Source organism: Hypanus sabinus (assembly GCF_030144855.1).
Source record: "Hypanus sabinus isolate sHypSab1 chromosome X1 unlocalized genomic scaffold, sHypSab1.hap1 SUPER_X1_unloc_1, whole genome shotgun sequence".
Classification (NCBI taxonomy): Eukaryota; Metazoa; Chordata; class Chondrichthyes; order Myliobatiformes; family Dasyatidae; genus Hypanus; species Hypanus sabinus.
The window spans coordinates 1,448,296-1,474,113 of NW_026778957.1; the positions used below are offsets into that span (position 1 = coordinate 1,448,296).

The 25,818-nt window shown below is 55.2% G+C and overlaps 1 protein-coding gene across 1 annotated transcript in view; it reads left to right on the forward strand.

Annotated features, from left to right (window-relative positions):
- LOC132385569 (keratin, type I cytoskeletal 19-like) overlaps nt 1–16,889 on the forward strand; it is a 24,357-nt gene extending 7,468 nt beyond the window's left edge. The window contains exons 4-8 of the mRNA XM_059957734.1: nt 4,503–4,664; nt 9,056–9,181; nt 11,456–11,676; nt 12,287–12,330; nt 16,702–16,889. Of these exons, the coding sequence (XP_059813717.1) occupies nt 4,503–4,664; nt 9,056–9,181; nt 11,456–11,676; nt 12,287–12,330; nt 16,702–16,805 (657 nt within the window). The 3' untranslated portion in view covers nt 16,806–16,889. The remainder of the gene's footprint in view (nt 1–4,502; nt 4,665–9,055; nt 9,182–11,455; nt 11,677–12,286; nt 12,331–16,701) is intronic.
- Nucleotides 16,890–25,818: the final 8,929 nt, after the last annotated feature.

Sequence of the window (25,818 nt, forward strand, 5' to 3'; positions counted from 1 at the left end):
GTCAAGGAAAAACTTCTTTTCTCAGAGAGTTGTGGGGGTCTGTAATGCACTGCCTCAGATGGTAGTGGAGACCAATTCTCTGGATGCTTTCAAGAAGGAGCTGGATAGGTATCTTATGGAGAGGGGTATCAAGGGATATGGGGACAAGGCAGGAACTGGGTATTGATAGTAGATGATCAGCCATGATCTCAAAATGGCGGTGCAGGGTCGAAGGGCCGAATGGTCTACTTCTGCACCTATTGTCTATAGACTCCTCCACTATAGGAAACATCCTCTCCACATCCACTTTATCTGTGTCCTCTGGTCCTAGACTCCCCCACTATAGGAAAAATCCTCTCCACATCCACTCTATCTGTGTCCTCTGGTCCTAGACTCCCCCACTATAGGAAACATCCTCTCCACATCCACTCTATCTGTGTCCTCTGGTCCTAGACTCCCCCCACTATAGGAAACATCCTCTCCACATACACTCTATCTGTGTCCTCTGGTCCTATACTCGCCCACTATAGGAAACATCCTCTCCACATCCACTGTATCTGTGTCCTCTGGTCCTAGACTCCCCCACTATAGGAAACATCCTCTCCACATCCACTCTTTCTTTGAGGAGGGGACTTGATAGAGCTATTTACAATTATGAGGGGGATAGATAGAGTTGACATGAATAGGCTTTTTCCATTGAGAATAGGGGAGATTCAAACAAGAGGACGTGAGTTGAGAGTTAAGGGGCAAAAGTTAAAGGGTAACAAGAGGGGGAATTTTTTTACTCAGATAGTGGAGGCTGTGTGGAATGAGCTTCCAGTAGAAGTGATAGAGGCAGGTTCGGTATTGTCACTTAAAGCAAAATTGGATAGGTATATGGACAGGAAAGGAATGGTTATGGGCTGAGTGGGACTAGGTGAGAGTAAGCGTTCAGCACAGACTAGAAGGGCTGAGATGGCCTGTTTCTGTGCGGTAATTGTTATATGGTGATATCTGAGTCCTTTGGTCCCAGACTCCCCCAGTATAGGAAACATTCTCTCCACATCCACTCTATCTGTGTCCTCTGGTCCCAGACTCCCCCACTATAGGAAACATCCTCTCCATATCCACTCTATCTGTGTCCTCTGGTCCTAGACTCCCCACTATAGGAATACAGACACAAATTGCAGGAGGAACTCAGCAGGTTAGTCAGCATCTATGGAAGGCAATAAAACAGTCGACGTTTCGGACCGAGACCCTTCACCAGGTGGGTGGGTGGGAGTGGGAGGGGGGTAGGACAAGGTGACAGGTGAGACCAGGTGAGGGGGAAGGTGGGTTGTGGGGGGAGGGGGAGGGGGACAAGGTGACAGGTGAGACCAGGTGAGGGGGAAGGTGGGTGGGTGGGGGAGGTGGAGGACAATACAGGTGAGATCAGGTGAGGGGGAAGGTGGGTGGGTGGGGGAGGGGGAGGAGGACAAGCTGACAGGTGAGACCAGGTGAGGGTGAAGGTGGGTTTGTGGGGGAGGGGGAGAAGGACAAGGTGACAGGTGAGACCAGGTGAGAGGGAAGGTGGGTGAGTGGTGGAGGGGGAGGAGGACAAGGTGACAGGTGAGACCAGGTGAGGGGGAAGGTGGGTGAGTGGGGGAGGGGGAGGAGGACAAGGTGACAGGTGAGACCATGTGAGGGGGAAGGTGGGTGGGTGGGGGAGGGGGAGGAGGACAAGCTGACAGGTGAGACCAGGTGAGGGGGAAGGTGGGTGGGTGGGGGAGGGGGCGGAGGACAAGGTGACAGGTGAGACCAGGTGAGGGGAAAGGTGGGGGAGGGGGAGGAGGACAAGGTGACAGGTGAGACCATGTGAGTGGGAAGGTGGGTGGGTGGGGGAGGGGGCGGAGGACAAGGTGACAGGTGAGACCAGGTGAGGGGGAAGGTGGGTGGGTGGGGGAGGGGGAGGAGGACAAGCTGACAGGTGAGACCAGGTGAGAAGGGAGGTGGGTGGGTGGGGGAGGGGGAGGAGGACAAGGTGACAGGTGAGACCAGGTGAGGGGGAAGGTGGGTGAGTGGGGGAGGGGGAGGAGGACAAGGTGACAGGTGAGACCATGTGAGGGGGAAGGTGGGTGGGTGGGGGAGGGGGAGGAGGACAAGCTGACAGGTGAGACCAGGTGAGGGGGAAGGTGGGTGGGTGGGGGAGGGGGCGGAGGACAAGGTGACAGGTGAGACCAGGTGAGGGGAAAGGTGGGGGAGGGGGAGGAGGACAAGGTGACAGGTGAGACCATGTGAGTGGGAAGGTGGGTGGGTGGGGGAGGGGGCGGAGGACAAGGTGACAGGTGAGACCAGGTGAGGGGAAAGGTGGGGGAGGGGGAGGAGGACAAGGTGACAGGTGAGACCATGTGAGTGGGAAGGTGGGTGGGTGGGGGAGGGGGCGGAGGACAAGGTGACAGGTGAGACCAGGTGAGGGGAAAGGTGGGGGAGGGGGAGGAGGACAAGCTGACAGGTGAGACCAGGTGAGGGGGAAGGTGGGTGGGTGGGGGAGGGGGAGGAGGACAAGTTGACAGGTGAGACCAGGTGAGGGGGAAGGTAGGTGGGTGAAGTGAGAACCTGGGAGGTGATAGGTAGGAAAGGTATAAGGCTGAAGGGGGTGGAATCTGATAACTTTGGGAGGTGCTGACTAGTAGAGTGTTCGAAAAGAATACCAAGGAGAATGGCCATTCTCCCCAACGTGACCTCACTGAGCACAGTGCCCATCTCATTCACTCCCAGTTGCTGATAAACTTTGAAAACTTTCTGATCCTCATACCTGTCCAAAAGATAACGACAGAGAAAGCAAGGTTCCTCGACAGATCAGATTCTGCAGGTGCAGGAGATCCACAGGAACGACCACACACTGACACTAACACAAACACTGACACACAGACACACACACACACACACACACAGACACACACACACACACACTCACACACACAGACACACACACACACACACACACAGACACACACACACACACACACACACACACAGACACACACACACACACACACAGACACACACAGACACACAGACAGACACACACACACACACACACACACACACAGACACACACAGACACACACACACACACACACACAGACACACACACACACACACACAGACACACACACACACTCACACACACACACACACATACACACACACACACACAGACACACACACACAGACACACACACACACACACACACAGACACACACACACACTCACACACACACAGACACACACACACACACACACAGACACACACACACAGACACACACACACACACTCACACACACACACACACACACAGACACACACACACACACACACACACACACAGACACACACACACACACACACACACACAGACACACACACACACTCACACACACACACACAGACACACACACACACACTCACACACTCACACACACACACAGACACACACACACAGACACACACACACACTCACACACAGATACACACACAGACACAGTCACACACACACACACTAACACTAACACGAACACTGATGCACAGACACACACACACACACACTGACATGTACACACACACACACACTAACACGAACACTGACACACGGACAGACACACACACTGAACACTGACACACAGACACATACACTGACACGTACAGACACACACACAGACACGCACACTGACACGTACAGACAGACACACACTCACTCACACACAGACACGCACACTGACATGTACAGATACACACACACATACACACACTGACATGTACACACGCACACACAGACACACACACACAGACACACACGCACACACAGACACACACGCACACACAGACACACACGCACACACAGACACACACACACACAGACACACACACACACACACACAGACACACACACGTGCACACACACACTTTTCACACTCTCACGCACAGACAGAGACACAGGCACAGACACACAGACACACACACACACTCAAACAGACACACAGACACACACTCACACACGCACATACTCACACACGCACACGCACACACACACACACACACTCACACACACACACAGACACACACTCACACAGACACACACACTCGCACACGCACACGCACACGCACACACACACACACACACACACACACACACACACACACACAATGCTGGAGGGACTCAGCAGGTCAGGCAGCGTCTACGGAGAGGAATAAAACAGTTGAAACTTTTTGGGCCGAGACCCTTCATCAGGACTAGGAAGGATGGGGGGAGTCACCAGAATACAAAGAGCTGGAGTGGGGGAGGAGAAACAGGAGAGCTGGAAGGTGATTGGTGAAGGCAGGTGGGTAGGAAAGGTGAAGGGCTGGTACCAGGGGGAGGTGATAGACAGGTGAGGAGAGGAGGCAGGACGCCAGAGTGGGGAGTGGTAGAAGAGGGAAGGGGGACCAGTTAGAATGCTCCCTAGGGCGTCTGTCGAATCAGCAACGATCGCTCTGAACATCTTTCTTTCCCCTCTCTGTCAGGAGCTGAAATCTCTGCGCAGCCAGCTGCGTGGCACGGTGACGGTGGACGTGGACTCCGGCCCGGGTACGGATCTGACCAAGATCCTGGAGGAAATGAGGGAGAAGTACGAGCTGATGGCCGCCAAGAACCAGAAGGAGGCGGAGGCCTGGTTCAGGGAACAGGTAGGCGGGAGGGGGAGTGAGATGGAGGTGAGAGGCGGGCATCTTCTTTTCGTCCAGCGGCCATCGAAACGTCCAGTGTAAACGCGTCGTTTCCGTCAAATCAGATGAGTGAGGGCCGTTCTAATGTGTGAAGCCACTTCAGGAACCAACAATGGTTTCACTCAACATACCAACCCTGGCCCGTACGCCTTCAGAATGTGGGAGGAAGCCGTAGAAATCCCTCGCGGTCTTGGGGAGAAACGTACCAACTCCTTAGAGACAGACAGGACCCAGACCTTCGATCCGTGATCTCGGATCGCTGTAAAGCGACGCTGCTAACCCCTGCACCAGTGTTCCGCCCAATAAGACCATAGGATCTGAATTGGGCCATTCGGCCCATTGAGTCTGCTCCGCCATTCGAACATGGCTGAATTATTTTCCGCCTTGACCCCTTCCTCCTTCCTCCCTCCTCCCCGTAACCATTGACGTCGGGAGCAATTGAAAACCTTATCTGTATGGTAGGAATCTGAAAAATAATCCTTCCCAATACAGTTTTGATTAAAATCTGGAAGGTAAGCAATCTATTATTGCATGAATCATTATGCTACTGAGATGCCCCGTTCTCTCATTTCCCTACAACCAACATCCACAACTGAAGGAATTATTGAGCCCTGATGAAGGGTCTTGGCCTGAAACATTGACTGTTTATTCTTCTCCGTTGATGCTGCCCGACCTGCTGAGTTCCTCCAGCATCTTGTGTGTGTGTGGTTCTGGATTTTCAACATCTGCAGAATCCCTTGTATTAGTGAGAACCTCTGATGTCCCCTCCCTCCTTCCCTCTCTCCCATGCTCCACTCCCCTCTCCTATCAGACTCCCTCTCCCTCAGCCCCTTGCCTCTCCTAACCTCTTACTTCATCCACCTTCCCACTCACCTGGACTCACCTGTCACCTGCCAACGTCCTCCTTCCCCTCCCCCCACCTTTTTACCCTGGCGTCTTCCCCCTTCCTTTCCAGGCCTGATGAAGGGTCTTGGCTTAACGGGTCAACTGTTTATTCCTCTCCAGAGACGCTGACTGACCTGTTGAGTCCTTCTAACTGTGTGTGTGTGTCTGTGCGTGTGTGCGTATGTGTGTCTGTGCGTGTGTGAGTGTGTGCATGTGTGTCTGTGCGTGTGTGTGTGAGTGTGTGTCTGTGCGTGTGTGCGTGTGTGTCTGTGTGTGTGTGTGTGAGTGAGTGTGTGTGTCTGTGTGTGTATGTGCGTGCGTGTGTGTGTGTGTGTGTGTCTGTGTGTGTGTGAGTGTGTGTCTGTGCGTGTGTGTGTGTGCGTGTGTGTCTGTGCGTGTGTGCGTGTGTCTGTGTGTGTGTGTGCACGCGCGTGTGTGTGTGTCTGTGTGTGTGAGTGTGTCTGTGTGTGTGAGTGTGTGTGTGAGTGTGAGTGTGTGTGTGTCTGTGCGTTTGTGTGCGTGCATGTGCATGCGTGTGTCTGTGTGAGTGAGTGTGTGTGTGTGTGTGTGTGTGTGTGTGAGTGTGTCTGTGTCTGTGTGTGTGAGTGTGTGTGTGTGAGTGTGTGTGTGTGAGTGTGTGTGTGTGTGTGTGTGTGCGTGTGTGTGTGTGTGTGAGTGAGTGAGTGTCCCTCACCACCGACCTACAAGTTGACCTTTAGGGAGTCTGGATTTCCAGCATCTACAGAATCACTTGTGTTGTATAAAGTTCCCCATCGTTTGGCCAAGATCCGTTATATGGTGTTGGATTACCTTCTATCAGTCTCCTCTGTCATTTAAGTTTGGAAATCAGTTCTGAGTAAGATTTTTTAAAAAAAGACACAGAAAGTTCTGGAAATAAACAGCAGCGTCAGGCAGAATTAGTAGTTCAGACTTGATGATGGAGTCACAGAAAAGGACAGCACAGAAACTGGCCCTTCAGCCCATCTAGTCTCTGCCAAACCCACTTATTCTGCCTACTTCCGTCGACCTGCACCGGGGCCACACCCCTCCATCCACGCAGCTACCCAAACTCCTTTCAAAAGCTGAAATCGAGCTGGCGTGTACCACTGGCAGCTTGTTCCACACCCTCACAGCCCTCGGAGTGAAGACGTTTCCCCTTAAACCTTTCACCTTTTACCCTTGACCCGTGACCTCCCCACCTCAGTGGAAAATGCCTGCCCGCATTTGCCCCGTCAGTCCCCCTCGTAACGCTGTTCACCTCTGCCCACGTCCTCGTGGGGGCCTCCCAGGAAATGCCAGCGTGAGGCCGAGGCTGTTTTCCAAACTCGGAGGCGGGAATCTGAGGGGCAGGATCCCCCCGAAGGTTAACTTGCAGGTTGAGTCATGGTGAGGGAGGCAAATGCAATGTTGACACTCATTTCGAGAGGACCAGGATATAACTCCAAGGCAGAGTACAAAGTAAATGGCAGGACACTTGGGGGCATGGAGGAGCAGAGGGATCTGGGGGTACATGTCCACAGATCCCTGAAAGTTGCCTCACAGGCAGGTAGGGTAGTTAAGAAAGCTTCTGGGGTGTTAGCTTTCATAAGTCAAAGGATAGAATTTAAGAGTCACGGGGTAATGATGCACCTGTACAAGACTCTGGTTAGTCCACATTTGGTGTCCAGTTCTGGTCGCCTCACTATAGGAAGGATGTGGAAGCATTGGAAAGGGTACAGAGGAGATTTACCAGGATGCTGCCTGGTTTAGAGAGTACAGATTATGATCAGAGATTAAGGGAGCTTGGGCTTTACTCTCTGGAGAGAAGGAGGATGAGAGGAGACATGATAGATGTGTACAAGATATTAAGAGGAATAGACAGAGTGGACGGCCAGCACCTCTTCCCCAGGGCACCACTGCTCAGTACAAGAGGACATGGCTTTAAGGTAAGGGGAGGGAAGTTCAAGGGGGATATTAGAGGAAGGTTTTTCACTCAGAGAGTGGTTGGTGCATGGAATGCACTGCCTGAGTCAGTGGTGGAGGCAGATACACTAGTGAAATTTAAGAGATGACGAGACAGGCATACAGAGGAATTTAATATGGAGGGTTATATGGGGGGGGCAGGGTTTAAGGGTCCACACAACATTGTGGGCCGAATGGCCTGTACTGTGCCGTGTTTTCTGTGTTCAATGAAAGCAAGGATGTGATGCTGAGGCTTTATAAGGCTCTGATCAGATGGCAAATCGAGTACAGGGAGCAGTTTGGGGTCCCGTATCTAAGGAAGGATGTGCTAACATTTGAGAGGGTTCGAAGAAGATTCACAAGAATGATCCCCGGAATGAAAGGGTTAACGTATGAAGATCTTTCCATGACTCTGGCCTGTACTGGCTTGAGTTCAGAAGGGATCTCATTGAAACCGTATGAAATATTGAAAGGTCCAGATAGAGTGGTCATGGAGAGAATGTTTCCTGTAGTTGGGGAGTCTAGGACCAGAGGACACAGATAGAGTGGACGTGGAGAGGATGTTTCCTATAGTTGGGGAGTCTAGGACCAGAGGACACAGATAGACTGGATGTGGAGAGGATGTTTCCTATAGTGGGGGAGTCTAGGACCAGAGGACACAGATAGACTGGATGTGGAGAGGATGTTTCCTATAGTGGGGGAGTCTAGGACCAGAGGACACAGACAGAGTGGATGTGGAGAGGATGTTTCCTGTAGTTGGGGAGTCTAGGACCCGAGGACACAGATAGAGTGGATGTGGAGAGGATGTTTCCTATGGTGGGGGAGTCAAGGACCAGAGGGCACAGATAGAGTGGATGTGGAGTGGATGTTTCCTACGGTGGGGGAGTCTAGGACCAGAGGACACAGATAGAGTGGATGTGGAGAGGATGTTTCCTATGGTGGGGGAGTCTAGGACCAGAGGACACAGTCTCAGAATAGAGGAACATCCATTAAATACAGAAATGGGGAGGGGTTTCATTAGCCAGAGAATAGTGAATCTGTGGAATTCATTACCAGATACGGCTGTGGTAGCCAAGTCATTGGGTGTATTTATAACAGAGGTTGATGGGATCTCGACTGGCCAGGGCATCAAAGGTGACGGTGAGAAGGCAGGAGAGTGGAGTTGAGAGGGTTAATCAATCAGCCATAATGGAGTGGACGCAATTGACCTAATGGATCACGGACTCCCAGACCATTGAAACCCACCTATTGAACACTAACCCAACCGCAGGACAATTTACATTGACCAGCTGACCGACTGACCCGTCCACCTTTGGACTGTGGGAGGGACTGGAGCACCCGGAGGAGGCAGAGACGGTCCGTGAGGGAGATTGCTTGAGTTCCTCACATTGACCTCCGACCTGCAGAACGCGCTGAGCCCGCGACGTCGTCGCTCGAACCGCGAACCCCGGGGTGGCGGCAGCTCACCGGGATGATGCTGGGGCCGTTGTCCTTCTGGAGCGTTAACGCCGGGCGTTTCTTTGCAGTTGGCCGTCATTCAGCAGTCCGTGGCGACGAACACCCAGCTGGTGGGCACGGAGAAGGTTCAGCTGAACAAGCACAGACGTGAACTGCAGACGGTGGAGATGGAACTCCAGTTGCGGCTCGGTGTGGTGAGTGGCCGTGAGATTTTCACCCCATCGGTTTGTGACCCCGCACTCACTGTGTAAGTCCGACCCCGGTTGGTCCACCCAAACTGCATCAAATTCAACCCATTTTCCCAGCTCGCCCAATTCCCCTGAAAACTTTGATTGCCTTCATCACTGTCCATAACGTCTCGTATCTTGGTGTCATCCCAACAGGTGCCAGTTCAGTTTGCCACATTATCATCTGGAACACTGATATAGATAACAAACAGCAATGCAGATGGCACCGATTGCTGCGGTACAGTCCTCCAATTAAAATCCCTTCTACCACACTCTGGTTCTCCCACCAATACCACTGTCAAAACCAATCTCCTGTTAAGCCAAGGTTGAATCCAACCTTCTGGCTCCTGGTGTCAAATCCAATCTCCCCCTGAGCCAGTGTCGAATCCAATCTCCCCCTGAGCCAGTGTCGAATCCAATCTCCCCCTGAGCCAGTGTCGAATCCAATCTCCCCCTGAGCCAGTGTCGAATCCAATCTCCCCCTGAGCCAGTGTCGAATCCAATCTCCCCCTGAGCCAGTGTCGAATCCAATCTCCCCCTGAGCCAAAGTCGAATCCAATCCCCCCCTGAGCCAGTGTCGAATCCAATCCCCCCTGAGCCAGTGTCGAATCCAATCTCCCCCTGAGCCAGTGTCGAATCCAATCTCCCCCTGAGCCAGTGTCGAATCCAATCTCCCCCTGAGTCGATGTCTAATCGAATCTCCCTCTGAGCCAGTGTCGAATCCAATCTCCCACTGAGCCAGTGTCGAATCCAATCTCCACCTGAGCCAGTGTCGAATCCAATCTCCCCCTGAGCCACTGTCGAATCCAATCTCCCACTGAGCCAGTGTCGAATCCAATCTCCCCCTGAGCCAGCGTCGAATCCAATCTCCCCCTGAGCCAGCGTCGAATCCAATCTCCCCCCCGAGCCAGTGTCGAATCCAATCTCCCACGGAGCCAGTGTCGAATCCAATCTCCCCCTGAGCCAGTGTCGAATCCAATCTCCCCCTGAGCCAGTGTCGAATCCAATCTCCCCCTGAGCCAGAGTCGAATCCAATCTCCCCCTGAGCCAGTGTCGAATCCAATCTCCCCCTGAGCCAGTGTCGAATCCAATCTCCCCCTGAGCCAGTGTCGAATCCAATCTCCCGCTGAGCCAGTGTCAAATCCAATCTCCCCCCGAGCCAGTGTCGAATCCAGTCTCCCCCTGAGCCAGTGTCGAATCCAATCTCCCCCTGAGCCAGTGTCGAATCCAATCTCCCCCTGAGCCAGTGTCGAATCCAATCTCCCCCTGAGCCAGTGTCAAATCCAATCTCCCGCTGAGCCAGTGTCAAATCCAATCTCCCCCCGAGCCAGTGTCGAATCCAATCTCCCCCTGAGCCAGTGTCGAATCCAATCTCCCACTGAGCCAGTGTCGAATCCAATCTCCACCTGAGCCAGTGTCGAATCCAATCTCCCCCTGAGCCAGTGTCGAATCCAATCTCCCACTGAGCCAGTGTCGAATCCAATCTCCCCCTGAGCCAGCGTCGAATCCAATCTCCCCCTGAGCCAGCGTCGAATCCAATCTCCCCCCCGAGCCAGTGTCGAATCCAATCTCCCACGGAGCCAGTGTCGAATCCAATCTCCCCCTGAGCCAGTGTCGAATCCAATCTCCCCCTGAGCCAGTGTCGAATCCAATCTCCCCCTGAGCCAGAGTCGAATCCAATCTCCCCCTGAGCCAGTGTCGAATCCAATCTCCCCCTGAGCCAGTGTCGAATCCAATCTCCCCCTGAGCCAGTGTCGAATCCAATCTCCCGCTGAGCCAGTGTCAAATCCAATCTCCCCCCGAGCCAGTGTCGAATCCAGTCTCCCCCTGAGCCAGTGTCGAATCCAATCTCCCCCTGAGCCAGTGTCGAATCCAATCTCCCCCTGAGCCAGTGTCGAATCCAATCTCCCCCTGAGCCAGTGTCAAATCCAATCTCCCGCTGAGCCAGTGTCAAATCCAATCTCCCCCCGAGCCAGTGTCGAATCCAATCTCCCCCTGAGCCAGTGTCGAATCCAATCTCCCCCTGAGCCAGTGTCGAATCCAATCTCCCCCTGAGCCGGTCTAATCCAATCTCCCCCTGAGCCGGTCTAATCCAATCTCCCCCTGAGCCAGTGTCGAATCCAATCTCCCCCTGAGCCAGTGTCGAATCCAATCTCCCGCTGAGCCGGTGTCGAATCCCCTCACTCCGTTCTCTCCCAGCACGCACCGACAGGGTTACTGACTCTCAGCCTCTGAACGCAGAAAGCATCCTTGGAAGAGAGCCGCCAGAAAGCAGACCGTTGCTACACCGAGCAGCTGTACCACCTCCAGGACCTGCTGCACCAGCGGGAGGCCGAGCTGGCCCAGATCCGGGCCGACACACGGAGGCAGTGCGACGAGTACGCACGGCTGGTGGACATCAAAACCCGGCTGGAGGAGGAGATCGCCACGTACCGCCGACTGCTGGAAGGAGAGGAGACCAGGTGAGGCGGGGAGCGTGGAAAACCAGAGCAGAGTGCAGACCCACTGCCGAACTTTTAACCTGACCCTTCCCCCTCCACATAGCCGATACGTCGTTTAAAAAACAAACAAGGAGGACAAGGAGAACAGTGGAGAGGATAAGTGCCTGCTTTATACATAGCTTGGCCTGTATGTACAGGAAGTGAGACGAGGTGATGTGGGTGTAGTGGCGGTGGGGGGGGGGGGGGGTGGTGGGGAAGTTTACTACTTCCGTGTCTGGTGGTCCCTGGTGTGGATGCGACGTAGCCCCCTCCCCGACGGGAGTGGGGCAGGCGGTCCGTGAGCAGGGTGGGTGGGATCCTTCGTGGTGTTGCCGGCCCCTCTCTGTACCGTGTCCTTGACGGTGGGTCGGCTGGTGCGATGGGCAGTTCAGACACAGTGCCGGAATATTCTGTGCTCCGTGTCTCCGGGATGTGCGAGGAAGTCGGGAGCCCGTGAGACCGCGGGGGTGGGGGTGGGGGGGGGTGGTGAGGGGGAAACTGAACCTGGTTCACCGACCTCTACACGACCGCCAGTTTAATCACCAATTGTGTTTACTTGGTGTCTGACTGTTGTTCTGTCTCTCTCCAACAGATTCTGTACAGTAATCGTAGACGGTACCGTAGAAAAGGACAGGGGTAAGTACAGATTCTCTGCTCACCGCCGCTGGTCCTCCGGTGTTTCCGAGGCTGACAGGTGTCCTGGGTGGGGGGGATTTTAAAGTCGGAAAAGCCACTGTAAGGGGGCCCGGAAGTCCAGGTCCAGCGGGACGAACAAGCGTCACAAACCGGGGTCTTCCCCGGTTGCCGTGGGCGACCGTGACGTCTCCTGTGTCCTGTCATGTCCTTCACTCTGCTTGGGAGCATTGCAGAACCTCCTTCCTGGCCGCTGGATCTCACCGTGAATCTCATCCTCCCCGTCGGCCAGAGATGATATCACCTGCGAGGGCTGGAATGTCCCTGTCTGAGTTTGGCAGAACTGTCCGCAATGTTGAGTGGACGTGGAGAGGATGTTTCCTATATTGGGGGAGTCTAGGACCAGAGGACACAGATAGAGTAGATGTGGGGAGGATGTTTCCTATAGTGGGGGAGTCTAGGACCAGAGGACACAGATAGAGTGGATGTGGGGAGGATGTTTCCTATAGTGGGGGAGTCTAGGACCAGAGGACACAGATAGAGTGGATGTGGAGAGGATGTTTCCTATAGTGGGGGAGTCTAGGACCAGAGGACACAGATAGAGTGGATGTGGGGAGGATGTTTCCTGTAGTGGGGGAGTCTAGGACCAGAGGACACAGATAGAGTGGATGTGGAGAGGATGTTTCCTATAGTGGGGGAGTCTAGGACCAGAGGACACAGACAGAGTGGATGTGGAGAGGATGTTTCCGATACTGGGGGAGTCTAGGACCGGAGGACACAGATAGAGTGGATATGGAGAGGATGTTTCCTGTAGTGAGGGAGTCTAGGACAAGAGGATACAGATAGAGTGGATGTGATGTTTCCAATAGTGAGGGAGGTTAGGACCAGAGGACACAGATAGAGTGGATATGGAGAGGATGTTTCCTATAGTGGGGTGTCTAGGACCAGAGGACACAGATAGAGTGGATGTGGAGAGGATGTTTCCTACCGTGGGGGAGTCTAGGGCAAGAGGATACAGATAGAGTGGATGTGATGTTTCCCTATAGTGGGGGAGTCTAGGACCAGAGATCACAGATAGAGTGGATGTGGAGAGGATGTTTCCTATAGTGGGAGAGTCTAGGACCAGAGGACACAGATAGAGTGGATGAGGAGAGGATGTTTCCTATAGTGGGGGAGTCTAGGACCAGAGGACACAGATAGAGTGGATGTGGAGAGGATGTTTCCTATATTGGGGGAGTCTAGGACCAGGGGACACAGATAGAGTGGATGTGGAGAGGTTGTTTCCTATAGTGGGGGCGTCTAGGACCAGTGGACACAGACAGAGTGGATGTGGAGAGGATGTTTCCTATAGTGGGAGAGTCTAGGACCAGAGGACACAGATAGAGTGGATGTGGAGAGGATGTTTCCTATAGTGGGGGAGTCTAGGACCAGAGGACACAGATAGAGTGGATGTGGAGAGGATGTTTTTCTATATTGGGGGAGTCTAGGACCAGGGGACACAGATAGAGTGGATGTGGAGAGGTTGTTTCCTATAGTGGGGGAGTCTAGGACCAGAGGACACAGATAGAGTGGATCTGGAGAGGATGTTTCCTATAGTGGGGAGTCTAGGACCAGAGGACACAGATAGAGTGAATGTGGAGAGGATGTTTCCTATATTGGGGGAGTCTAGGACCAGGGGACACAGATAGAGTGGATGTGGAGAGGTTGTTTCCCTATAGTGGGGGAGTCTAGGACCAGAGGACACACATAGAGTGGATGTGGAGAGGATGTTTCCTACAGTGGGGGAGTCTAGGACAAGAGGACACAGATAGAGTGGATGTGGAGAGGATGTTCACTAACTCTCACGTGTCACAGGGAAAACTTACACGCTCCTTACAGGCAGTGGTGGGATTTGAACCGATGGGTGACGGTTGGCGCTGTAATTGTTCTCCGCTGTCTGCTTTGCTGCCTCGCCAACCTGAACTTCCTCGTGTCGAGTAAGATGACCCTGAGATGTCTTCAGTTGAATATATGAGCAGGGAGGTCATGCCGCGACTGTACAGGGTACTGGTGAGGCCGCACCCGGAGTACTGTGTGCAGTTCTGGTCTCCGTACTCGAGGAAGGATAGACCGGCTTTGGAGGCGGTGCAGAGGAGGTTCACCAGGATGATTCCAGAAATGAGGGGGTTAGACTACGAGGAGAGATTGAGTCGCCTGGGACTGTACTTGCTGGAATTCAGGAGAGGAGATCTTATAGAAACATATAAAATTCTGAAAAGGATAGATAAGATAGATGCAGGGAAGTTGTTTCCACTGGTGGGTGAGCCTGAAGATTCAGAGGAGTTGATTTAGGATGGAGATGAGGAGGAAATGTTGCTTCTCCCCCGCAGAGTGGTGAATCTGTGGAAATCTCTGCCCAGTGAAGCAGTGGGGGTGACCTCAGTAAATATATTTAAGATGAGGTCGGGTAGGTTTTTTTGCATTGTTGTGAATTAAGGGTTCTGGGGACAAGGCAGCCAGGTGGAGATGAGTCCACGACCAGATCAGCCGTGATTTTATTGAACGGTGGAGCAGGTTTGAAGGGCTGGATGGCCGACTCCATAGAACATGACAGCACAGGAACAGGCCTTTCGGCCCTTCTTGGCTGTGCCGAACCATTTTTCTGCCCAGTCCCACTGACCTGCACCTGGACCATATCCCTCCATACCCCTCTCACCCATGTATCTGCCCAAGTTTTTCTTAAATGTCAAAAGTGAGCCCGCATTTACCACTTCATCTGGCAGCTCATTCCACACTCCCACTACTCTCTGTGTGAAGAAGCTCCCCCCCGCCCCCCCCAATGTTCCCTTTAACCTTGTCCCCCTTCACCCTTAACCCATGTCCTCTGGTTTTTTCTTCCCCTGGCCTCAGTGGAAAAAGCCTGCTTGCATTCACTCTGTCTATACCCATCGTAATTTTACACACCTCTATCAAATCACCCCTCATTCTTCTATGTTCCAGGGAATAAAGTCCTAACCTATTCAACCTTTCTCTGTAACTCAGTTTCTCAAGTCCCGGCAACATCCTCGTAAACCTTCTCTGCACTCTTTCAACCTTACTAATATCCTTCCTGTAATTCAGTGACCAAAACTGTACACAATACTCCAAATTCGGTCTCACCAATGTCTTATACAATCTCGGCATTACATTCCATCTCTTCTACTCAATACTTTGATTTATAAAGGCCAGTGTACCAAAAGCTCTCTTTATTACTCTATCTACCTGTGAAGCCACTTTTAGGGAATTATGTATCTGTACTCCCAGATCCCTCTGTTCTACTGCACTCCTCAGTGTCCTACCATTTACCTTGTATGTTCTACCTTGGTTTGACCTTCCGAAATGCAATACCTCACACTTGTCCGCATTAAACTCCAGCTGCCATTTTTCGGCCCATTCCTCCAACTGGTCCAAATCCCTCTGCCAGCTTTGAAAACCTTCCTCGCTGTCCACTACACCTCCAATCTTTGTATCATCAGCAAATTTGCTGATCCAATTTGCCACATCCAGATCATTGATATAGATGACAAATAACAATGGACCCAGCACTGATCCCTGTGGCACACCACTAGTCACAGACCTCCACTCAGAGTAGCAATCCTCCACCACCACTCTCTGACTTCCCATTGAGCCAATGTCTAATCCAATCTATTACCTCTCCATGTATACGTAGTGACTGAATCTTCCTAACTAACCTCCCATGCGGGACCTTGTCAAAGGCCTTAATAAAGTCCATGTTTACAACATCCACTGCCTTCCCTTCACCCACTTTCCTGGTAACTTCCTCGAAAAACTCTTAATAGATTGGTTAAACATGACCTACCACGCACAAAGCCATGCTGACTTTTTCTAATAAGTCCCTGTCTATCCAAATACTTGTAGATCCTATCTCTTAGTATTCCTTCGAATAATTTACCTAATACCGACGTCAAACATACTGGCCTATAGTTTCCCGGCTTGCTTTTTGAGACTTTTTTAAACAACTGAACTACATGAGCTATCCTACGATCCTCCGGCACCTGACCCGTGGATATTGACATTTTAAATATTTCTGCCAGGGCCCCTGCAATTTCAACACTAGTCTCCTTCAAGAGACTAGACTCCTGCTCCTATTTCTTATGCTGTTATGTCCGACAGTGAGGGGGGTCCTCCCATGGTGGTTCCCCAGGTGCCTGGGATCCACGTATTCTGGTGCAGTGTGGGCTACAGTCTGTGGGTGAGTCTTTGATCTTCCCCAGTGGCTTTCAGCTCTCCGCACAGGTGACCACTTTGATCCTCGAGGGGCCAACTTTGTCCTGTGCCGGGCCATCCGTTGTTCTGTGCCTATTTCACAATGGTTTCCTCACTTATTTCTTACAGAACCGGAGGTGATTACCAGAAAGAAGATCATCACTATAACGGAAACACTCATTGATGGGCAGGTCGTTGACTCTCATCAAGAGGTTAAAGAGGCAATCATTTAACCGACCTCTTCTCACCCAGTTGTGATAAACTTCAGAAGACATAAGTGCCATTAACTTACAAATTATAACTTGCTTCTTGGGATTCTGCCGGCCTTAAATAAAGTAGTTTCTGGTGATGGATTAAACGATTGCATGGTTTATTTGGCGTGGGTTGGGAAACGGTCAAAGCTGCGAAAGTCGCGGGGGGATTTCAACGTGCCGGTAGATTGACAAAGTTCAGCTGGTGCTGGACCCCAAGAGAGGGACTTTGTAGGAAAGGTTGTGAGATGGGTTTTTAGAACAGCTTGTGGTTGAGCCCAGTAGGGGAATGGCCCAGATTTGATTAGGAAGCTTAAGGTAAAGGAACTCTTAGGAGGCCGTGACCATACAATGATAGAATTCACCCTGCAGTTTGAGAAGGAGAAGCTAACATGACATGTATCAGTATTACAGAGCAGTAGAAGGAGTTTCTGAGGTATGAGAGAGAGGAGCTGGCCAAAGTTGATCAGAAGACGACACCAGCAGAGATGACAGCAGAACAGCAATGGCTGGGGGTTGTGGGGCAAATTTGTAAGGTGTAGAAAGATACATCCCAAAGAAGAAGAAGTATTCTCAAAGGAGGATGGGGCAGCTATGCCCGTCAAAGGAAGTCAACGACCGCACAAAAGTGAACAACTGCCCGACAGTTCAAATCCTGTTTATTGTCGTGTGACTGTACACATACACAACCAGACGAAACAGCGTCCCTCCGGACCGCGGTGCACCCACGCAACATGAATCACACACAGTGCACAGACCAAACTATCACCATAAATAACCCAATACAATATAATGCAAAATGCATGCAGCGCGCAGCACGGGGAGACAGTAAACAGCTCGCTGTCCGGGTGACGAACCCCGGTGGTGTCCGGGCGTTCATTAATCTCACAGTCCGGGGAAGGGAGCCGTTCCCCAGTCTGACAGTCCCAGTCCCGATGCTCCTGTACCTCCTCCCTGACGGTGGTGGGTCAGAGAGATGGTGGGATGGGTGGGGGTGACGAGACCCCGGTGGTGTCCGGGTATTCATTAGTCCCCCAGTCTGGGGGAAGGAGCTGTTCCCCAGTCTGACAGTCCCAGTCCCGATGCTCCTGTACCTCCTCCCTGACGGTGGTGGGTCAGAGAGAGAGTGGGGTGGGTGGTGGTGACGAGACCCGGTGGTGTCCGGGTATTCATTAGTCCCCCAATCTGGGGGAAGGAGCTGTTCCCCAGTCTGACAGTCCCAGTCCTGATGCTCCTGTACCTCCTCCCTGACGGTGGTGGGTCAGAGAGATGGTGGGGTGGGCGGTGGTGACGAGACCCGGTGGTGGTCTGGTATTCATTAGTCTCCCAGTCTGGGGGAAGGAGCTGTCGCCCAGTCTGACAGTCCCAGTCCTGATGCTCCCGTACCTCCCCTCTGACGGTGGTGGGTCAGAGAGATGGTGGGGTGGGTGGGGGTGACGAGACCCCGGTGGTGTCCGGGTATTCATTAGTCCCCCAGTCTGGGGGAAGGAGCCGTTGCCCAGTCTGACAGTCCCAGTCCTGATGCTCCTGTACCTCCCCTCTGACGTTGGTGGGTCAGAGGGATTGTGAGGTGGGCGGTAGGGACCCTCAACAAAGCTACAGGCCCCTCGTCTGCACCCCTTCCGGTAAACGTCACAAATAGGGGGTGAGGGAGCCCTCCATGATCCCCCGGGCTGGTCTTACTGTCCTCTGCAGGGTCCTGCGCTCCGATCCCGTGCAGCCTCCCTATCACACACCAGACGATGCTGCTCTTGTTAGAGTGGGTGCGGGCGGCCTCGGTCTGCCCGGAGAATGGAGACGCTGCTGAGTAGAGAGGGGGGAGTTGTGGGTCCGGGTTAGACCGTTCATTGCGTGCACACCAAGGAAACACTGATGTGCTCTTCACTCTCTCCACGGCACAACCATCGGTGAACATAGAAAACCTACAGCACGTTACCGGCCCTTCGGCCCACAAAGCTGTGCCGGACGTCCCCACCTTTAAGCTACCTGGGCTTAACCACAGCCCTCTATTTTCTGAGTTCCGTGTACCTATCCAAGTCTCTTAAAAAACCCTATCGTATCTGCCTCCACCACCGTCGCCGGCAGCCCATTCCACGCACTCACCACTCTCTGAGTAAAAAACTCACCCCTGACATTCCCTCTGTACCTACTCCCCAGCACCTTAAACCTGTGTCCTCTTGTGGCAGCCATTTCAGTCCCGGGGAAAAGCCCTTCACTATCCATACGATCAATGCCCCTCATCATTTTATATCAGGTCACCTTTCCTCGTCCGTTGCCCCATGGCGAAGGGAGATGCTGCTGATCCTTCCCGACTAGAGAGGGGGGTGTTGTGGGTCCAGGTTAGATCCTCTGCTCCGTGAACACCAAGGAACCACTCTTGTGCAACGGGGGAGTGGTCCACCCGCGCCTCCCTGAAGTCCACAACCAACTCGTTCGCCCTGTCCACGTCGAAACTCAAGTTGTCACACCAGTCCTCTCTGTCCGCTGACTCACCGCAGTTGCTGTTCCATCAGCCAACTTGATGGCGGAGTGGTGAGCCAGCTCGGCGCGATGGGGCTGGAGACGTCGCTGCCAACTCGGACTGACTGGGGTCCAAGGTTCGGTTAGAGGGAGGGGTGGGGAGAGAGCCGCTGAGCTCAGATTACCCACCAGTCCGTCAGGGGTGAACGTGGTCATCGACCGGCTCGACATCCTGAGCTGTCAGGCATTGATTTTGAGGTGGGACAGGACGGAGCTGGGGGAGGGGGGGGGGCACGGCTATGATTTCATCAGTGGGTCGGTGAAAACCCCGCCTCACTTTCTGAGGGGGTTGAAGAGGGTTTATTTGCATTTCTCCGCAGCTGCGCAGGGGAGAGCGTCCGAACAAGCTGCAGGTCACGGAAACTTGACGGCGGTGGGCGGGAAGGCTCGACCGCGGACGGTCAAAACTACCCAAAGCATCTTCAACATCATCGAGGGCGTAGATACAGGGAGGTGCCTGAAAAAGGGCCGGTTACATCATGAAGGATCTCACCCACCCTGCTCACGGACTGTTCGTCCCACTCCCGTCGGGGAGGAGGATATGTAGAGTCCACAGCAGGACCACCAGACTTAAAAACAGTGACTTTCCCCAGGCAGTAAGGCTGATCAACACCTCCACCCATTCTCCCACCTTCCACACCCCCAATCACCCACTGACCCACACCTCCACACCCCCAATCACCAACTGACCAACCCCTCCATACCCACAATCACCCACTGACCAACCCCTCCACACCCCCAATCACCCACTGACCAACCCCTCCATACCCACAATCACCCACTAACCCACCCCTCCACACCCCCAATCACCCAGGGACCCACCCCTCCACACCCCCAATCACCCACTGACCCACCCCTCCACAACCCCAATCACCCACTGACCCACAACTCCACACCCCCAATCACCCACTGACCCACCCCTCCACACCCACAATCACTCACTGACCCACCTTCCACACCCCCAATCACCCACTGACCCACCCCTCGACACCCACAATCACCCACTGACCCACACATCCACACCCCCAATCAACCACTGACCAACCCCTCCACACACCCAATCACCCACTGACCTACCCCTCCACACCCCCAGTCACCCACTGACCTACCCCTCCACACCCCCAATCACCCACTGACCCACCCCTCCACACCCCCAATCACCTACTGACCCACCTTCCACACCCCCAATCACCCACTGACCCACCCCTCGACACCGACAATCACCCACTGACCCACACATCCACACCCCCAATCAACCACTGACCTACCCCTCCACACACCCAATCACCCACTGACCTACCCCTCCACACCCCCAGTCACCCACTGACCTACCATTCACACCCCCAGTCACCCACTGACCCACCCCTCCACACTCCCAATCACCTACTGACCCACCTTCCACACCCCCAATCACCCACTGACCCACCCCTCCACAACACCAATCACCCGTGACCCACACATCCACACCCCCCAATCACCCAATGACCCACCCCTCCACATCCCCAATCAGCCACTGACCCACCTTCCACACCCCCAAACACCCACTGACCCACCCCGCCACACCCCCAATCACCCACTGACCCACCCCTCCACACCCACAGTCACACAGACCCACCCCTCCACACCCCCCAATCACCCACTGACCCACCCCTCCACACCCACAATCACCCAGACCCACCCCTCCACAACCCCCAATCACCCACTGACCCAACCCTCCACACCCACAATCACCCAGACCCACCCCTCCACACACCCCAATCACCCACTGACCCACCCCTCCACACACCCCAATCACCCAGGGACCCACCCCTCCACACCCCCCAATCACCCACTGACCCACCCCTCCACACACCCCAATCACCCACTGACCCACCCCTCCACATCCCGAACCACCCACTGACCCACCCCTCCACAACCCCCAATCACCCACTGACCCACCCCTCCACATCCCGAACCACCCACTGACCCACCCCTCCACACCCCCAATCACCCACTGACCCACCCCTCCACACCCTTAAACACCCACTGACCCACCCTTCCACACACCCAATCACCCACTGACACACCCCTCCACACCCCCAATCACCCAGGGACCGACCCCTCCACACCCCCAATCAACCACTGACCCACCCTTCCACACCCCCAATCACCCACTGACCCACAACTCCACACCCCCAATCACACACTGACCCACCCCTCCACACCCCCAATCACCCACTGACCCACCCCTCCACACCCCCAATCACCCACTAACCCACACATCTACACCCCCCAATCACACAATGACCCACCCCTCCACACCCACAATCACCCACTGACCCACCCATCCACACCCCCCCAATCACCCACTGACCCACCTCTCCACACACCCCAATCACCCACTGACCCACCCCTCCACACCCCCAATCACCCACTGACCCACTTTCCACACCCCCAATCACCCACTGACCCACCCCTCCACACCCCCAATCACCCACTGACCCACACATCTACACCCCCCAATCACCACTGACCCACCCCTCCACACCCCCAATCACTCACTGACCCACCCCTCCACACCCCCAATCACCCACTGACCCACCCCTCCACACCCCCAATCACCCACTGACCCACCCCTCCACACCCACAATCACCCACTGACCCACCCCTCCACACCCCCCAATCACCCACTGACCCACCCCTCCACACCCCCAATCACCCAATGACCCACCCCTCCACATCCCCAATCAGCCACTGACCCACCTTCCACACCCCCAAACACCCACTGACCCACCCCGCCACACCCCCAATCACCCACTGACCCACCCCTCCACACCCACAGTCACACAGACCCACCCCTCCACACCCCCCAATCACCCACTGACCCACCCCTCCACACCCACAATCACCCAGACCCACCCCTCCACAACCCCCAATCACCCACTGACCCAACCCTCCACACCCACAATCACCCAGACCCACCCCTCCACACACCCCAATCACCCACTGACCCACCCCTCCACACACCCCAATCACCCAGGGACCCACCCCTCCACACCCCCCAATCACCCACTGACCCACCCCTCCACACACCCAAATCACCCAGGGACCCACCCCTCCACACCCCCCAATCACCCACTGACCCTCCCCTCCACACACCCCAATCACCCACTGACCCACCCCTCCACATCCCGAACCACCCACTGACCCACCCCTCCACAACCCCCAATCACCCACTGACCCACCCCTCCACATCCCGAACCACCCACTGACCCACCCCTCCACACCCCCAATCACCCACTGACCCACCCCTCCACACCCTTAAACACCCACTGACCCACCCCTCCACACACCCAATCACCCACTGACACACCCCTCCACACCCCCAATCACCCAGGGACCGACCCCTCCACACCCCCAATCAACCACTGACCCACCCTTCCACACCCCCAATCACCCACTGACCCACAACTCCACACCCCCAATCACACACTGACCCACCCCTCCACACCCCCAATCACCCACTGACCCACCCCTCCACACCCCCAATCACCCACTAACCCACACATCTACACCCCCCAATCACACAATGACCCACCCCTCCACACCCACAATCACCCACTGACCCACCCATCCACACCCCCCCAATCACCCACTGACCCACCTCTCCACACACCCCAATCACCCACTGACCCACCCCTCCACACCCCCAATCACCCACTGACCCACTTTCCACACCCCCAATCACCCACTGACCCACCCCTCCACACCCCCAATCACCCACTGACCCACACATCTACACCCCCCAATCACCACTGACCCACCCCTCCACACCCCCAATCACTCACTGACCCACCCCTCCACACCCCCAATCACCCACTGACCCACCCCTCCACACCCCCAATCACCCACTGACCCACCCCTCCACACCCACAATCACCCACTGACCCACCCCTCCACACCCCCCAATCACCCACTGACCCACCCCTCCACACACCCAATCACCCACTGACCTACCCCTCCACACCCCCAATCACCCAGGGACCCACCCCTCCACACCCCCAATCACCCACTGACCCACCCCTCCACACCCCCAATCACCCACTGACACACCTTCCACACCCCCAATCACACCACTGACCCACCCCTCCACACCCCCAATCACCCACTGACCCACACATCCACACCCACAATCACCCACTGACCCACCCCTCCACACCCACAATCACCCACTGACCTAACCCTCCACACCCTTAAACACCCACTGACCTACTCCTCCACACACCCAATCACCCACTGACACACCCCTCCACACCCCCAATCACCCAGGGACCCACACCTCCACACCCCCAATCACCCACTGACCCACCCCTCCACACCCCCAATCACCCAGGTACCCACCTTCCACAACCCCAATCACCCACTGACACAACCCTCCACACCCCCAATCACCCACTGACCTACCCCTCCACACCCTTAACCACCCACTGACCCACCCCTCCACACACCTAATCACCCACTGACCCACCCCTCCACACCCCCCAATCACCCACTGACCCACCCCTCCACACACCCCAATCACCCACTGACCCACCCCTCCACACCCCCCAATCACCCACTGACCTACCCCACCACACCCTTAACCACCCACTGACACACCCCTCCACACCCCCAATCACCCACTGACCCACCCCTCCACACCCCCAATCACCCACTGACCCACCCCTCGACACCCCCCAATCACCCACTGACCTACCCCTCCACACCCTTAACCACCCACTGACCCACCCCTCCACACACCCAATAACCCACTGACCCACCGCTCCACACCCCCCAATCACCCACTGACCCACCCCTCCACACACCCCAATCACCCACTGACCCACCCCTCCACACACCCAATCACCCACTGACCCACCCCGCCACACACCCCAATCACCCACTGACCCACCCCTCCACACCCCCCAATCACCCACTGACCCACCCCTCCACACACCCCAATCACCCACTGACCCACCGCTCCACACCCCCCAATCACCCACTGACCCACCCCTCCACACACCCCAATCACCCACTGACCCACCCCTCCACACACCCAATCACCCACTGACCCACCCCTCCACACACCCAATCACCCACTGACCCACCCCTCCACACACCCCAATCACCCAGGGACCCACCCCTCCACACACCGCGATCACCCACTGACCCACCCCGCCACACACCCCAATCACCCACTGACACACAACTCCACACCCCCAATCACCCACTGACCCACCCCTCCACACCCCCGAATCACCCACTGAGCCACCCCTCCACACCCACAATCACCCAGACCCACCCCTCCACACCCCCCAATCACCCACTGACCCACCCCTCCACACCCACAATCACCCAGACCCACACCTCCACACCCTGCAATCACCCACTGACCCACCCCTCCACACACCCCAATCACCCAGGGACCCACCCCTCCACACCCCCCAATCACCCACTGACCCACCCCTCCACACAACACAATCACCCACTGACCCACCCCTCCACACCCCGAACCACCCACTGACCCACCCCTCCACACCCCCAATCACCCACTGACCCACCCCTCCACAACCCCAATCACCCACTGACCCACCCCTCCACACACCCCAATCACGCACTGACCAACCACTCCAACCCCCAATCACCCACTGACCTACCCCTCCACACCCTTAAACACCCACTGACCCACCCTTCCACACCCCCAATCACCCACTGACCCACAACTCCACCCCCAATCACCCACTGACCCACCCCTCCACACCCCCAATCACCCACTGACCCACCTTCCACACCCCCAATCCCCCACTGACCCACCCCTCCACAGCCCCAATCACCCACTAACCCACACATTTACACCCCCCAATCACCCACTGACCCACCCCTCCACACCCACAATCACCCACTTACCCACGCCTCCACACCCGCCAATCACCCACTGACCCACCTCTCCACACACCCCAATCACCCAGACCCACGCCTCCACACCCCCAATCACCCACTGACCCACCTTCCACACACCCAATCACCCACTGACCCACCCCTCCACACCCCCAATCACCCACTGACCCACACATCTACACCCCCCAATCACCCACTGACCCATCACTCCACACCCACAATCACCCACTGACCCACCCCTGCACACCCCACAATCACCCACTGACCCACCCCTCCACACACCCAATCACCCACTGACCTACCCCTCCACACCCCCAATCACCCAGGGACCCACCCCTCCAGACCCCCAATCACCCACTGACCCACCCCTCCACACCCCCAATCACCCACTGACCCACCTTCCACACCCCCAATCACACCACTGACCCACCCCTCCACACCCCCAATCAACCACTGACCCACACATCCACACTGACAATCACCCACTGACCCACCCCTCCACACCCCCAATCACCCACTGACCTACCCCTCCACACCCTTAAACACCCACTGACCCACC